Source organism: Carya illinoinensis, chromosome 9 (genome assembly GCF_018687715.1).
Source record: "Carya illinoinensis cultivar Pawnee chromosome 9, C.illinoinensisPawnee_v1, whole genome shotgun sequence".
In the NCBI taxonomy this organism is placed as follows: domain Eukaryota; kingdom Viridiplantae; phylum Streptophyta; class Magnoliopsida; order Fagales; family Juglandaceae; genus Carya; species Carya illinoinensis.
Window position 1 is genome coordinate 37416670 of NC_056760.1, and position 16678 is coordinate 37433347.

The following is a 16678-nucleotide window of genomic DNA, read 5'->3' on the forward strand; positions in this document are numbered from 1 at the left end:
TAGGCAGTGGGGCCAAACCTCGTTAACATACTGAGTTTGCTTCTCTCTTACCCTTACTCTTTATATTTATTACCGTTTCGTATTTTGTTTATATTTTATATTGTATATTTGATTTATAATTGTTATTTTTTTTAAATACAACTCAATTCACCCCCCTCTTGTGTTAGTCATCTGGGCAACAATGTTCATGAGTCAGTTGTAGTAAAAAATGTAGTGAGGCTTGTGAGATATTCATTGGCTAAATTTGCTAGATGTGAAAATTTTAACATTTTTGTTCTTACCGTATGTCTTTTTTTTTTTTTTTTTTATAGGAAATGCTTCATTGCATTCATTCATAAGCGAAGTTACAACTGTGACTTATTAATACAGGAGAACCAGACTATAAGTCAACTAACGCAACTGCTCAGGAGCTTCCCCGTCAACAAATTTTTTTGTGACGGACATTGTCTAAACTTCTACACCTTCTCTCCTAACAGCAGTTAAAAGAGAAAGCACTCTGTCAAAACAGAGCTAAACGACCTTTCTTCCAAAGAAGAAAATGTTGTATGTAAAAATATGACTAAGTGAGTGGAACTATTTGAGTAGTCATCTTATGAATCATGCCTAAAGTTCCATAGCAGCATACGCATTTCAAGAATCTTGCCAGATGATCACACCATGACTTAACTAATTATTGAAAAAGATACACTATAATTTTGTTGTTAACTCCCTGCTTGGTTTACTAAAACTAAAACTCTTATTATATCTCATCTTAATTAATTATTACAACTTTTTCAAATTCACATACAAAATATAATAAATAATTTAATTTTTTCAAATTTTAATATAAAATTAATATTAAAAAATTATATTATAACAATATTGTATTTATTACTATTCATCTCATCTCATCTCATCTATTTAATCAAATGATGTTTACAATAATTTTAGAACAAATTAGTGTGAATTTGAGTATTTCTTTTATATCTTTTGTCTTTAATCTTTCTAAAAATTAATCTCATTATAAGTATTATATTTTTAATGAAATTAAATTTATTAGTTAATATTTCTATCTTTATGCGCTTATATTATAATTAATTCATGCATATAACTGATTATACCGCTAATTATTATATTAAAAATTATTATAATTAATAACTGGATACCAAATTGGTATAACAGCCATTAGCTATTAACAATGTATTATATTGTATATTGTTGTATTAATTTATATTTTATACAGTCATTGAATATTATTTTGCTCATGGTAGTGACAAACCATCAACATCCAAACAACCCCCTAATGAGAATTAACAGTACCTTCCGGTTTTTCCTGAGGCAGCTCGAAAGTAGCCAGCATCGCTTTACCAAGGGTCCTAGGTCCCGAGAGAGAGGGAGAGAGGGAGACATTCAGAGCACTCGACTCGTCAAAGCAATGACCTTGGCCGCCGCCATCTCTCTGCCTCTCGCTTCCCCTACTGGCCGCTCTCTGGCCTTTACCAATCCACTTCGATCTTCTTCTCCCCCTTCCTCTGTTTTTCCATTGAAATTCCTTGCGAAAGATAGCGCTCGTACATGCCCTTGTTTTCGCATTTCAGCGACTTCGTCCATGAGCGCCCTAGCTCCCGAGAAAGCCTCGCTTCCGACTTCGTTTCTTGACCGAAGAGAGGCTGGCTTCCTTCATTTCGTCAAGTACCACGGCCTCGGCAACGACTTCATCTTGGTAATTTCTCAGTTGTTGGGCTTCAAAAGAAAGAAAAAAGAAGCTCTAATTTGAATCAGAAACTGAACGGCCGTCGTTTTAAATGATATTGATTTTTGGTTTTGTAAGTGAACTGTAATAGGTGGATAATAGGGATTCTTCGGAGCCAAGGATCACTGCGGAACAAGCAGTGAAGTTGTGTGATCGGAACTTTGGGATTGGTGCTGATGGGGTGATATTCGCAATGCCGGGTATTAACGGCACCGATTATACCATGAGGATTTTTAATTCTGATGGTAGCGAGCCAGAGGTAACACTCATTTTTCACAGCACTCAATGTTATGTGCAGAACTTGCTCTGCATTTGTAGGTTTGAATACTCTACATTGAGATGCTTTTCCTAGTAAATTTTTTATGCCTGTGTTCTGTATTCATTGTTCATATGTCACACTTTCGGTGGAATTTTATATGATGTTTTTATTTCCTAGATGTGTGGTAATGGAGTGAGATGCTTTGCCAGATTCATTTCCGAGCTTGAGGATTTGCAGGGAAAGCAAAGGTATAGTTTTGAGTTGATCTTGTATCTGTATTTCTCCTACATAACAATCTTGCCGCACTAGTGCTTAGTAAAGCCACATATCATTGTGTAATTTCTTTTCTTTTCTTCTGTGCGTGTGCATGCGGCTTCTTCATTGTGTAAAGTGTTTCAGTTATTGAATCCATGCCCAGTTTGACTTTGATTAATGATGCCCCTTTCATTATATTACTGCAGCTTCACTGTATACACAGGTGCTGGTCTAATTGTTCCGGAAATTCAAGATGATGGGAAGGTAGATCATTGTGGTCCCTATCTGTTGCAATTTTTCTGATTGCTGTCCTGGGAGGTGCTATTTAGGTGTTAAAAATATGATGCATGCAAAGCTTATGATTAGTCAGGAATATTTTAAATTTACTTCAGCATTAAGCCGGATTCCACATAGCTGGGGGTGGCTCATCATGTTTTGGGGCTTTTTAATATATAGACAATAAGATATATTTTGGTATATAATAACTATTGCTCTTGTATATGTTTCCACTCTCGTGTACTTGGGCTCTTGCCTATCCTTATGATCAATAAAATCTTGTTTACCATTAAAAAAAGGGTACAGAATAATTAAATTTTATCCAAATACCTTATCATAATATAAGATTCATTTGTTATTGTTGACTTGCATCAAGAGCACCATCAACTATAAGGGAAAAAATCTTTACTGTATTTTTTGAATAATTTTAGCTTTTAATTTTTACTGCTAATGTCTCTATCAATTCATTTTGTATGTTATATCCTATATATTAGGTGAAATATGCTATTGCTTTACTGGATTAGATTCCACTACCATTTCATTCAGACTTAAAAACTTTCCATTTTTATCTTGGCAAACATTTCATCATTTCCATGAATGCTAGGTTGTTACAATTCGATGGTAAGGGCCTTGTTCTTGGGGCATGTTCCCCTCAGGTCTAAGGTTATAATCTTGGATGTAAACAATTTCTAGAAGGCACATCCCATCAATGAAAAACTATGATATTTACTTTTTTAAAAAATGCTTTACCTTTTTTATGACCCTTTTTTATTGCTGTTGCAGTTTTCTAATAAAAGTTTTGCCCTCTTTTATCTTAGTTTACCATTTCATGCCTAATTTTTCAGTTTTAAGTTCAGTCCCTCTGTCTTGACGCCCGGTTTGGACACAAAATTCTCCCCAACTCATCTCATCTAATCAATATAACTTTTCTAAATTCCCACACAAAATATAATAAACAATTTAACTTTTTTAAATCCCAAAGCAATAATAATATTCTTACATTATTATATTCAACTTTCAACTTTCATCTCAACTCACTATCCAAACCTCCTTAATCATAGGGCACATATTTCATTGGATTTTTCCTAGGCTTTACTCTTTTTTTCCTTGCTTGGGGGCCTTAAGTAGTGGCCTCAGTTGCCTACCCCTTTGGGTTGCTCCTACTCATAGCATTTATATGACCTTATTTTATATAGAAAATATTCCCACTTATGAACTGATAACCACCTTTATGGTATTTGATGTTTATTTTCAGTTTTTCTAACATTAGTCTTTTCGAGTCAGGTTAAAGTTGATATGGGAGAACCAATACTTAAAGCATCTGATATACCCACAAGATTACCTGCAAATAAAGATCATTCTGTTGTTAAGGCAGAGCTGGATGTAGATGGTGTAACCTGGAATGTGACCTGTGTTAGTATGGGAAATCCTCACTGCGTAATTTTTGGTAGAAAAGGAGGTCAGGTATGAATTGTGGACAGTTAAGAAATACTGTTCTTTTTTGTTCACTTTCAAGTTGGGAGTTTTATGCTATCTTTGCTTTATTTTTGGTATATTGATCGAAATGTAGATAATATATTTTTTGTCACAAGAGTTGAATTAAAGTCCCATGCCAATCTCACACTATCTCTCGTTTTAAGCATTGCATAATCAAGTAATCTGACCACGGTTTTCACCTTTTGGATAAGCTAAAATATATCTAAGCAATTTGGAAAGATTTGACTATGATATGTTGATAAATAAATCAATTAATATTGACTAAGCTGTAACACTCCCTTCCCGTAGGTTAGGAGTGTTAAGTACTTTCATAATTGTGCCTAGTAAAGAGACCCAACTTGATTTAAAAAAAAAAAAAATCTTCTTTTTTTAACGAGTAAAAAATCATCTCATTTATTGAAAGAAATAAACTGAAAAATATACATAAAAACTGTCTTGAAAAAATTTAAATAAAAATTTTTGCATGGCAAGAAAATTTAAAGTTGTTCTTTTGTGTAAAAACACTTTAACTAAGTCTGAAAATCCCTTGAAACATGATCTATGCCTGGCCGTATGCTCATCAGCACTATCTTCTTTACCTGGACATTTTTTTGATTGATTTTTTTACCTGGGCATTTTAAAAACATAAAAGCAAACAAACAACCAAAATGAGTCAAACACTCAATAAGTAGCACATCATACAATAAACATAATAAACATTGGGTTTTCTTGAAAAAACGTGCATACTTAATGCTCGCACATACTAACATAAACATGTAACATGTACTCTACATAACTCATTAAACTTGGCTTTTTGTTTCTTTAATGACCAGCACACCTTAACCCTCATTGTGCAAGGTTGTGCACCGATTCCACTGCCTAAGGCCACAAGGGGGAATTACTTAACTTTTCATAGCATACTATGGTGAACCATGCTTAGGTCCATGGCTTGCACATCCACCCACAACTACATTGGTACCGTGCATCTCTTATTACCATTCTTAAAGCTTCTTTCATAACTTTTTTTTTTTTTTTTTACCATGATGCGTAAAACACACAATAATATTACATTAAAACTCACTTTCATCATATCATAAATTGGTAGGTAAAAAGGGGTTTCAATAAAGGGCCATGCATACATAATACTTTGAAAACATTGTTTACCATACCCATGCTACTTACCTCTTTGCTTCTAGCAATAACAAACGCGTCAATAATCACCTGCTGGAAGTTGCTAAAAGGGATTAGACTTGATGGGTCAAGACAGGTTTTTAGATCTCTTGGAATTGCAGCAACTTTCCTAGGGTTTTCTTTAAAAAAAAAAAAAAAAAAAGTAAGGACCTTGATAAAACAAGGCTGATGGTATTTGCAGCAGTTATCTAGGGTTAGGGATTGGTTTTATGGGAGAATATCATGTGGGGTTACTATAAAACTTTCTAGACTCACAGCAGCCTTTGCTTTTTTGGTTTTCAGGCCATACAGTGCTTTTTATGAGACCTGAAAAACCTACTGAATTCAACTCTCAGTTTGTTTCAAAAACGGGTTCGAAAGAATCCTATTGGCTAGGAGTTATAGGGTAAATATGTTCCTATACTTTGATCTATTTAGGAGTAATAAATGGGGCTGATTTCTATTTCCCCAAATCTGGAACAGCTCAAATCCTATCTCAATAAGTCCTAAAGCAAGCTGCAACACCTATTGGTGTAAGAATTCTTCTAAAACAACCCAAGTGTGGAGTGCCTTCGTCTGAGGGTTTATTGGCACCTAGTCTGGTTCTAACTTATACAAAAAGAGTTGGTTTTCAATTCTAACGAATTTAACAGCCAAAAATCAAATGGGCTTTGGCTAGAAAATACTTGGGCTTATCCATTCATATATGGGCAGCCTAATGGGCTGAACATACTCTATTTTGAATCTATGTCCATAATTTCATATCCAATCCGATCTCCTCAATACTAGATCCTCAAATAATACGGATGAGCTAATGGGCCCAATAAAATAATCTTCCTTCTAGCCTTAACAAAATTGGGCATGTGGTCCAAATTTATAAAATCTTTATCCAAGCCTATATAATTTGGATCTAAATGTTACATAAGCTCTATATGATACGAAAGTCAAGAACTGAATATATGATTATATAATTTCTGTTCTGACATTTGACATTGTCAGATAATAGTTGGGTGTGCTAAATTTTATGGTTCCACTTGATGTAGTCAACCTATTCCTTTGTTGAGATATTGCTTTTTCCCCCATCCATTGCCTCTGCTGATTTTAAATCCTTATCTTTATGCTTTTGATTGAACAGGATTTGCAGGTTGATGAATTGAAGTTAGCTGAAATTGGTCCAAAGTTTGAGCATCATGAGATGTTCCCAGCACGAACTAATACAGGTTAGATTTTGTCAATCCACGGAGATGATTTTGTTTTGTGGCTAGTTTTCCTTCTTTCTTTTTGTTTTCCTCTCTGTTGGTTAAAAATTAATGGATGGATTGGTGTTGGGTAATGGCTGCCAGAAGGCCTGTTAACTTTTCTATGCATCTCAGTTTCAAATTTATGGCCCCATGTTCTCCTAGGACAATAATGCATGGGGTGGTATCTCAATTTCTTAGCTGCTTTGAGATGCACCTGCATTGATACAGAAAATGGTTTTGCTTCATACACCTCAATGAGCTTGCACGGGAAGCTAACACCAAGACACCTCAAAATTTGATTTGAAGTATTATTGTTAGAATTGTTTCCATCGGTCTAGTTATCTTACACAGGACACCTCAAAATATAGATTATATTGTGACTTGTGAAGAAGTGCTAGAATAAATCCTGTTACACACAACATGGTTCATGTAAAACAGACTGTCAATGTTTTTGGACAGGTTTGAAGGCAAGAATAGGACTTTAAACTTTAGGATGGAGTAAAAATTATTAAAATACAAAAATCGCATGACATGTGAAAATACCAAAGTCACACAAGTTGTGCGGCCCCACATGAGTACCCATTAAGTGCGTCTTCCTGAAACATTGTGCGAATCCTGTGATTTGAATGCCAGTCAAGTGGCTCTTCTTGAGAGTTTGTGAGACTTGTCTCGCGATACACACATGACCTTAGCTGGAGCGAACTTGAGATAATTTTGAAATTTTTATTTCTTTTAGAGTTTCATTTTGGTTTGTAGTCTTTATGTTAATCATTTAATCTAAGCCTCATGTTGGCTGAACTTGTTATTTTTCTGATTTAAGTCCATATAATCCTCTTGAGAGAGTTTTCTTTATATTCTCATGATCCAAGGATTGGTTCTTTGAGCTTTATAGAAGAGTTTTGAGATCTTTGTGTTAGTAGAGCTTCTCATTCAGAAAAAAATAAAAATAAAAGATTCAGCTTCTCACTACACCATGCTGCATCAGTGGTGCACCTGGGAAACTACACCAAATCACCTTTTTGATGCAGTTATTTATAATTGTATAGAATTTTGGTGAAATTATTTATATAAGGTAAAATAAAATTCTATTGAGTCAAGTAAATAGGCATAGCCTAGGTATACAAAAAGTATACGAAAGAGAAACCTAGTTACAAGTTAGGAGCTAGAAATGGATACAAGAAAAACATGAAAACTAGCCCCATTGAAGACAATAGCAAATGCCCATAGAAATCAAGTGTGGAAGAAGAAACATCTAAGTTAATTCAAAGAGCGTTTGCGATCTTCAAGTCTCCAACCACTCCTTTCAAGCCAAATGCGCCACACGAGACGTAAAGGAATCATTTTCACACCACAACAATTTGGTGGTTACCCTGGAGGCCTTTCCAACTAGCAAGAAAATCTACCACCCTCCTTAGCATTACCCAGGCAAGTCCTGTCTTGCAAAAAATCTCATCCCATAAAATCTTGCCCACCTCACAATGAAGTAATAAATGATTCACAGTTTCACCATTTTTTTTTAACACATATATCACCAATCCATTATAATAAGCCCATGCTTACTTGAATTGTTCAAGGTTAGGATTTTTGCTAAGGAAGCAGTGCGATCCTATGTTGGTAAAAGAGTTCGTGAGCAAAGTGCAAAGATTCTTAAGTAAAGTTCTTTTTGATCAACGCTGATGGACAACAAAATTAACAAATGATCATCTTTCTCATCAATGCATACCACATCAGTTTACAGGATCTTAAACTTGAGCATCCCATACAACAATGGTGTTTGCCCATAATTTTCTAAATTTTGGTAATTAGTTGATTAGTTGATTCTCATATCACATTAATCTAAAAATTGAGTTAATAGGCTAAATAAATTACTAGTATGCTTTTTAAACCCTTTATTATTGTATTTTGTTGTTTTTTTGTTATCATACATTAATTTTAATAATATTTTTTTTGATAAGTCAAATCTTTTTTTGTAGAGCGCGCACCTGATTGAAGTCAAGCATATATTATTAAAATTACATTTAATTTTAATAATATATGCTTGACTTCAATCAGGTGCGCGCTCTACACCTAGGCTCTAGATGGCATTTGGGCTTAAGTTTGCCTATTGCTTTTACCAACACTAGTCCATCCAGAGAAAGCAACCTTGGGATGCACCCTATTCCTCCATAGGGATCGAACAATGTAACTTCCTATTCTCAGAACTTCTTGTCCACCTAAACATTACCCATAGACGCTCTAAGAAAACAAACACTCCACTGTAAGGAGCCACTAGAGCTGTCCAAAATATCTGTCACCAAGGCCTCTTAATCATAAGCATTCCGGAATAGGGGAGGAAATGCAATCTTGAGGGCCATGTCACCTCACCAAATGTCATGCCAAAATCTGACCCTGGATCCCTCACGAACCACAAATCTGAAAGTGACTTGCAAAAAGAGACGGTTAAAGAGACTCAATTGTATAGAAGCTTGAAACCTAACAATCATATATTTTCTCTTTAGGTGAATTATATCATTGTTAAGTTTTAGGTTAACATTTTATGATTGCTAGGTTTCAAGCTTTTAGGTCAGCTTAATGATATAGTAAAGTGAATTGGTTTTTCAGATCTTGTTTACTTTTAGGAGCCTAGTGCTTTGACCTTTTGGTGCTTGAGTTCTTTGATTCCCTTTTTGTAAATACACAAAAACGCTTGGCACGATTTTTGGATTGTAAGGTGTCCTCCTTGCCTATGAAGTACTTGAGACTTCCTCTGGGCAAAGTTTAAGGCTCAAGCTATTTGGGATGGGGTGGTGGAAAAAATAGAGAGGAAGCTAGCAGGGTGGAAACGGATGTATTTATCAAAAGGGGAGCGCCTCACTCTAATTAAGACTTCTCTAACTAATCTCCCCACATATTTCTTTTCACTCTTTCCTTTGCCTGTAGGTTTGACAACTAGAATTGAGAGATTATTCTAGGCCTTCCTATGGGGCGGTATGGGGGAGGAAATAAAATTTCATTTGATTAATTGGGACAAAGTTTGTTCCCCAATTTTGTATGGCAGCTTAGGAGTCTGCAATTTGAGGACATTCAATAAAGTTTTACTGGGAAAATGGTTATGGAGATTTTACGAGGGGGACACACTTTGGAAGGAAATTATTGTTTCTAGATATGGGAGTGAGTGGGGAGGATGGTGCTCCAATGTAGTGCAGGGGGTATGGTGTGGGTTTATGGAAATTTATTAGACGAGGATGGCAGTGCTTCGAAAGTCATATACAGTTTGTGGTGGGAGAGGGGTCCAGAATCAGGTTTTGGCATGATGTTTGGTGTGGAGAATGTGCTTTGTACTTGGTATTTTCAACACTCTATCATATTGTGGCCAACATTGAGGCTTCTGTGGCAGATATGCGGGTGTTTTCTCATGGTTCTTACCATTGGAATGTCCTTTTTAATAGGGATATTCATGATTGGGAATTGCACGCCATGTCTGATTTTTTAGTTTGCTTTATTCTATGGGAAACACCACGGCTCAGGAGGATAAGGTACGGTGGAGAGCCATTGATAGTAAAAACCATTCAGTCAGGACATACTACAAGATTTTGTTAGGCCAAGGTCATGTTACATATCCATGGAAGAGAATTTGGAGGTCCCCAGTGCCTATTAAAGTAGCCTAGCTTTTTTTGTTTGGACTGCGGCTCTTGGGAAGATCTTGACTACGGATAATTTGAGAAAAAGGGGACTCATTGTGATGGATTGGTGTTATCTGTTTAAAAAGCAAGGAGAATCTGTTGATCACTTACTTTTGCATTGTGAGGTCACAAGGGGGTTTTGCAATGAGATCTTTCGAAGATTGGATATTGCTTGGGTAATGTCCTCGAAAGTTGTGGATTTATCGGCTTGTTGGAAGGAACTTCAAGACTGCCCTCAAGTGGCAGTAATGTGGAAAATGATACCGTTGTATATCATATGGTGCACATGGTCGGAAAGAAATGAGAGATGCTTTGAGGATAGGGAGTGCACGATGGCGGAGCTTCAAAAATGTTTTATGCACACCTTGATGCTTTGGTTCTCAGCTATTGTTCTTGATGGAAACAATGTTCATGATTTTCTTTTCTTAATATATAATTGTATTTAGGTGTTCTTTTGTATGCTTTCTGTATACACGGGCTATGCCTATTTCATTTGAATGAATAAAATTTACTTATAAAAAAAAAAAAACAAAACAAAAACCGGATTTTTTATTCCTTCCACTCTACATGATTGTTTATACAAAAGATGAAACTACCTGTCACAGTGCGACCTTGCAGTCAAAGGGCAGACTTGGTATGAGCATTAGACTCAGACATTTTTTATTCGGTTCTGCACTAAGAGTTTCCTTGATTACATAATACCCAGTTTTGACTGGTGGGCATCTGAAGAGCCCTGCCTTGATGAGGTTCCACTTCATAAAAGATACAAAAGATAATTGTATTGGCTTATTTAGTGATTTGTAAGAAAAAGTAAAGCATCTGCGGAAGTATGTGTAGAAAATAGAAACAATAACAATATGTAGGACAATTGTCTTGCTTCTACACTTCTGGCTGGCAATCGACATCATGTTATTTTCTAGAAAATGATATGATATTTATGATAAATTTTTTGGGTAGTCCACTGTTATTTAAGGCTAGACCTATATGGGATGGGGTGGTGGAGAAAATAGAGAAAAGGTTGGCTGGTTGGAAGCGGGTGTATTGAAAGGGGGTTGTCTTACCCTTATTAAGAGCACCCTTACAAACCTTCCTACGTATTTTTTATCTTTGTTTCTTTTGCCAGTAGGGGTGGGGAATTGGATTGAGAAATTCGTTAGGGCATTCTTTTTTTTTTTTGGCTTGGGGTTGGGGGGGGGGGGGGGGGGGGGAATTCTCTCTAGTTAGATGGAAGACAGTTTGTGCTCCAGTTATACAGGAGGGTTGGGAGTGTGCGACTTAAGAGTTTTTAATAAATCTCTACTGGGAAAATGGTTATGGAGATATTACTAGGAGGGAGGTTCATTGTGAAAGGAAATTATCAACACTAGATATTGAGCTGCTTGGGGTGGTTGGTGCTCCAACAATAGTGAAAGGTGGGGGGGGGGGGGGTATGGTGTGGGTTTATGGAAGTTTATAAGGAGGGGGTGGTCATGTTTTGAAAAACATATTTGATTTTTTGTTGGAGAAGGCAATCGAATCAGTTTTTGGCAGGACGTGTGGTGTGAAGATCATGCAGTGGAAAGAGCTTTTCCGCCTCTTTATCGTATTGATGTTAATAGGGAGGCTTCAGTGGCGGATATGCGGTTATTCTCTCATGGTTCTCATTAGTGGAATATTCTCTTTAATAGGGACTTTCACGATTGGGAATTATCTATTGTATCAGATTTTCTCAGCCTCCTATACTCCATGGGGACTTCTATGGCACAGCGTGATCGTTTGAAGTGGAGGTCTAATAATCACAAGAAATGTACTGTTAAGGCTTACTATAAAATTTTGTCAACACAAGATCATCTTCCATTTCCTTGGAAGAACATTTGGAGGTTTCGTGTGCCTTCCAAAGTAGCCTTTTTTGTATGGAATGCCGCCCTTGGGAAAATCTTGACCACGGATAATTTGAGGAAGAGAGGGTGTGTAAAAAGAATGGAGAATCTGTGGATTACCTCCTACTACACTGTGAGGTTATAAGGGATTTATGGGATGAGATTTTTCAAAGGATTGATGTTGCTTGGGTTATGCCTTCGAGAATAGTGGATTTATTGGGTTGTTGGAGGAAGATGCAAGGTTGTCATCAAGTAGCAGCAATGTAGAAGATGATCCCGCTGTGTATCATGTGATGTATTTGGTTGGAAAGAAATGCACGCTGCTTTGAGGACCAGGAACGCACTATGGTGGAGTTGAAGAACTTTTTTCTCTACACTTTATTGCTTTGGTTTTCTGCTATTGTACTAAATGGGGACAATGTTCATGATTTCCTATATTTAATTCCTCACTTCTAAAATGTTTTTAGGTATTTTTATGTATACTTCCTGTGTACACATGCTATGCCTATTGCATTCAAATTAATAATATTTATCTCTCGAAAAAAAAAAAAAATCTTCAAAGTTATTATTACTGCTACCTCATCATGACATCATTTGATTTGTTAACATGAATACCATTGGACTTGATTGGCAGAATTTGTGCAAGTCTTCTCTCGTTCGCACCTGAAAATGCGTGTCTGGGAACGTGGGGCAGGTTAGTTTTTTCTCCCTTTTATATATCGTGAAATTGACTGTGGCCATGCAATTCACCAAGCCAGCCCATGGTTGTTTGATGGAAAGCTGAATACAATTGCTGTTCATTTTAGGAGCAACGCTAGCATGTGGAACCGGAGCTTGTGCAACCGTTGTTGCAGCAGTTCTTGAAGGTCGTGCTGGAAGGGTAAGAATAGCATTTAACATGAGTGTTCTAGACTGCACACACATGAGAATTGCATAGCTTGTGTATACCCCACAAAAAATCAACTTTTTTGTATCTTTCAATTGCTTGGACAGCGTCATTATCTGGATAATTGTATCATTTCATATTAAGTAATTTTTTTCAAGTGGTTGTCCTATGCTGTTGTAGACACAATCTCTTATTGAACTCTTCATCATGTTTTTCAAAACTTCAGTTTTGAATGCTTTTTCACCATACTTGGTGGGCCTCTTGTTTCATATTCTGCAACTGAAAGGGAATTATTATCTTCTCGTGTTTACCAATCACCACCCACTTTCTCTCTCTTTGCTTTTACTTGTTCTTCCTATGTCTAATCATATGCTTATGTTCAACATAGAACTGCACGGTTGATCTACCTGGAGGGCCATTGGAGATCGAGTGGAGGGAGGAAGACAATCATGTGTACATGACAGGCCCAGCTGAAGTAGCGTTTTATGGATCTGTACCCCTATGATGTGATCTTAATTAAATATTTTCCACCTAGAGCAGACTTGCTGTTTGACAAAATCTTTAGAATTAAAGAGTTTTCCCTCTAGAAGTTGGATTTTACTTTTGCTTTATTTCTAGACTGGTATGAAGAACCTCGAACCCCGCGTGGTAGTGTTCTGTGCCATTGTGTATCGTCAGACTTTATAAGGGATAAGGAAACCTTCTGTAATTTTCTATTTTGTGAGGTAAGAGCACTCACATCCCGTTCTGCATCTCCACCCCATCCTTATAATTTGGGGAAAAATTACCGGTTTGGCTCAAAAATCCTCTCCATCCCGTTCCCCAAAATGGGGATGAAAATTAGGGGTGCTACAGGAGGTCCCCATATTTGAGGACCCACTGTACATCCGCATCGCTCTCTCGCCCCAACCGTTGCCCCTTCCAGCCCGCGTCTTCTTCTCCCCCCCTCTCCCCCTCCCTCGCAACGCAGCACGGCCGGGTGACCCAGATACTATTCCATTTTTCTTCGGATTTTCTCCGCTGCTTGCTTTCGCTTTCCACGGTCTGAAACCTCCCTGTTTGATTTTGCTTTGTGGTTCATGGAGTTTTCCTTCTGAGGTAGGGCCGAAGCTCCTTAAATTCTCACATTTCCTTCTGTTGGGGTTTTTTGTTTGCGGGCTTATCTTTCTGCTAATGCTTAAATCTGACCGAGAACCAGCAAGATCAGAGGTAATGACCATCTGGGTATTTCCGTTTCTTTGATTTTGGTGCTTTTGCTTAGGGTTTTAATTGTTTGTGGTGAGTTCGGATAATGGGTTTTCTGCTGTATATTCTTTTGTTTTGTAACTGTTACTTGTTGGGATAATGAGTTCGGATAATGGTCGTCTCGGTCTTCGTCTTCTACAGTTTCAGTTGCAGATAGATAGAGAGAAGGAAAGGGCAACGGCGCGATCTTGACCGCATATCCTTGGGTTATCTTTCCGATTCGGTTGCAATCGAGGTCTTACGGCCGAGAGCTCTTGATCGAGGTACGTTTCGCGAATATTCATTGGTTGAAGCTCTAAATTTTTTAATAAGAACAAAAACGAAGAGATTAGAAAAAATAGAATCTTGGTTTTTAGAGTTTAGTTCCGTTCTCTTCTTTGTAAATCAACTGATTCAACGCTACTGACTGGCTTGATTGAGTTGGAATTCTTCATTGAATTCTTCATTTGAAATTTAATTCCATTCTTGTACTTCCGTCTTTTTTAGTTTTGGGGATTCAGATTCTATCTCGGAAGTGAGGGTAAGTGAAATTTTCAGTTAAGGTCTGGTATGAATTTCTCAGATGACGGTGCTACAATATTTAGCGATCTTCCTATCCAACTTTGCTTTAATTTATGGTGCTGGTGAAATGGGCTTTGCTCTAATTTTTTCCAACTGTGGTTCCAGTATCATGTCTCGATTTATGGTGAAATGAATCCCTATACACTCCCTGTAAGTGTTTTTTAGGGGGTATGTAAAACAATATCAGTGATAAGTTTTGCAAACTCCTTGGTACAATATCGGGCTTTGTTGCCATCATATCTTGTTTCCTTTACTATGCTTGAAATTGTACCATTCTAAGCCTCAATTATATGTAAATCATGAAATTGTATCATGATAAGACGCAGTAATGCCCGAGATTTGGATTGATTGTAATTTAATTTTTTTATTGTACTTTTGATGATAGTTTCCTGTTATACTTTTGTGCAAGTAAATTGGATGCCATAATTTCAGAAACAATTATAAGTTATGCCAAATTTAATCCACTATTACATGAAAGAAATACGAGGCCACTGTTACCGAGAAAAAAATACGTGAAATTTTATATTCAATACGTGACTTGTTCAAAACCATTAAAAAAACGGATAAAGAATACTAAATAATAAAACATGGCCATCACGTTAGAAAATGCACTAATTAAATAAAAAAAATTATTATTTTTATAATACGAATTTCGGTTTAAAAAATGTTGTATTTGATAGTCAAAACCGTAAAAATTTTTTATAGAAATTGATATTTGAAAAAAAAGATAATAAGACGAAAGAGTTAGTAGTTAAAATTGTAAATGGAAGAGAGAGAAAAAAGTAATAAAAAAAGAATAGAGAAATATTATTTAATAGAATAGAGATAGGGATGGGGAATGGGATGTGGGAGGTTTTTAGAAGATGAATAAAATTTAGGGATAAATTTGAGGAAAGGTGATTTTGAGTTAAATTATAGGGATGAGGATGAGGATCCGGATGAGGATGCTCTAACATGTTCCTTGGAAATGCGTTTTAAATAAATGTATTATATTGTGGGAGATGGTTCCAACTAGCCACATACTGTGCATTTGGAAAGACTAATGAACTTGGCAACATCATGAATTTTTATTTTATTTTATTTTTTCTAAACATTAAGCTTGCACCTTGCACCTTTTGTGTTTCTTATTGAAATTAATTTGACCTCACTATCCCACCAAAAGCTAGATAATATATGATCCGATTCTTCAAATAGAAAATTTTAGTTCAAAACCCCCACCTCATATAAAAATATACTTCAGCATCCTAATCCGAGCCTCGTTGAACCACGCAGCTAGGTATTCTTGATTTGGTGAACAGGTCAAATTATATATAGAGAAAAGAAGCGTTCAAATCCAGCTTTGTTTGACGGAAACAATTTTTTCTTTTCTTTTCTATTTTTTCTCAAATTTCAAATTAAAAAAAAAAAAAAAAGACTAGAAAGGTGAAAAAAATATAAAAGAATAATTAGAAAAAAAAAAAAAAGAATTATAGCTTAAAGGTTAACTTATTTGATTTGGTGCAGAGTTATGTTTGATTGTTGAATCAAATTCAACTTATCTCAAACCAATTATTGACAGGATTTATTATTTTTTAAATATATTATGAAAAAGTTAAATTTATCTCAACCCACTTCATACATTTCAATCTTAAACTCATTTTAATTTAAAAAAGTTAAATCTATCTCAATGAGATTCATTAAATATTATTTTTTATAACTCAATTTAACACATCTCAACATACGAAAGTAGATTAAATTGTAGCAATGAAGTTGACTCTTAGTTTTTTGAACTTTTATTTTACAGGATATGACACTTGACTACTTTCTTCATCTCATCATGCCCCACTGTCCTTGTTCTCAACTTCTCACACACTTTTAATTATACCTATGGAGTGGAGCGTAGTAAGTAATAATATATGGTTAGAGAATGTTTGAACTAAGTTCAGCTTTATTTAAAGAATGGGTCACGTCTCCTTGATTAAACCTTTCCATTTCTCATTTATTGGAGGGCCCCTACTTGTAACACCACACATCCCATTCAGTGTCTTGAATCTTGGATCTTTGATGCCTCTTTCGG

General features: G+C 36.0%; 1 protein-coding gene and 1 long non-coding RNA gene across 2 annotated transcripts; both read left to right on the plus strand.

Annotated features, from left to right (window-relative positions):
- Positions 1–1291: 1291 nt before the first annotated feature.
- LOC122276650 (diaminopimelate epimerase, chloroplastic) lies at positions 1292–13532 on the plus strand. The gene is made up of 9 exons (XM_043086525.1): positions 1292–1702; positions 1824–1991; positions 2169–2239; positions 2453–2510; positions 3807–3986; positions 6304–6388; positions 12565–12624; positions 12737–12810; positions 13205–13532. Exons 1-9 carry the CDS (start codon positions 1415–1417, stop codon positions 13319–13321), a joined length of 1101 nt encoding a protein of 366 aa, XP_042942459.1. The 5' UTR covers positions 1292–1414; the 3' UTR covers positions 13322–13532.
- Positions 13533–13548: 16 nt separating this feature from the next.
- On the plus strand, positions 13549–15017 carry LOC122276651. The gene is made up of 2 exons (XR_006228926.1): positions 13549–14025; positions 14203–15017. It is a non-coding gene; the product is annotated as an uncharacterized LOC122276651 (long non-coding RNA).
- The last annotated feature ends 1661 nt before the right edge of the window (positions 15018–16678 follow it).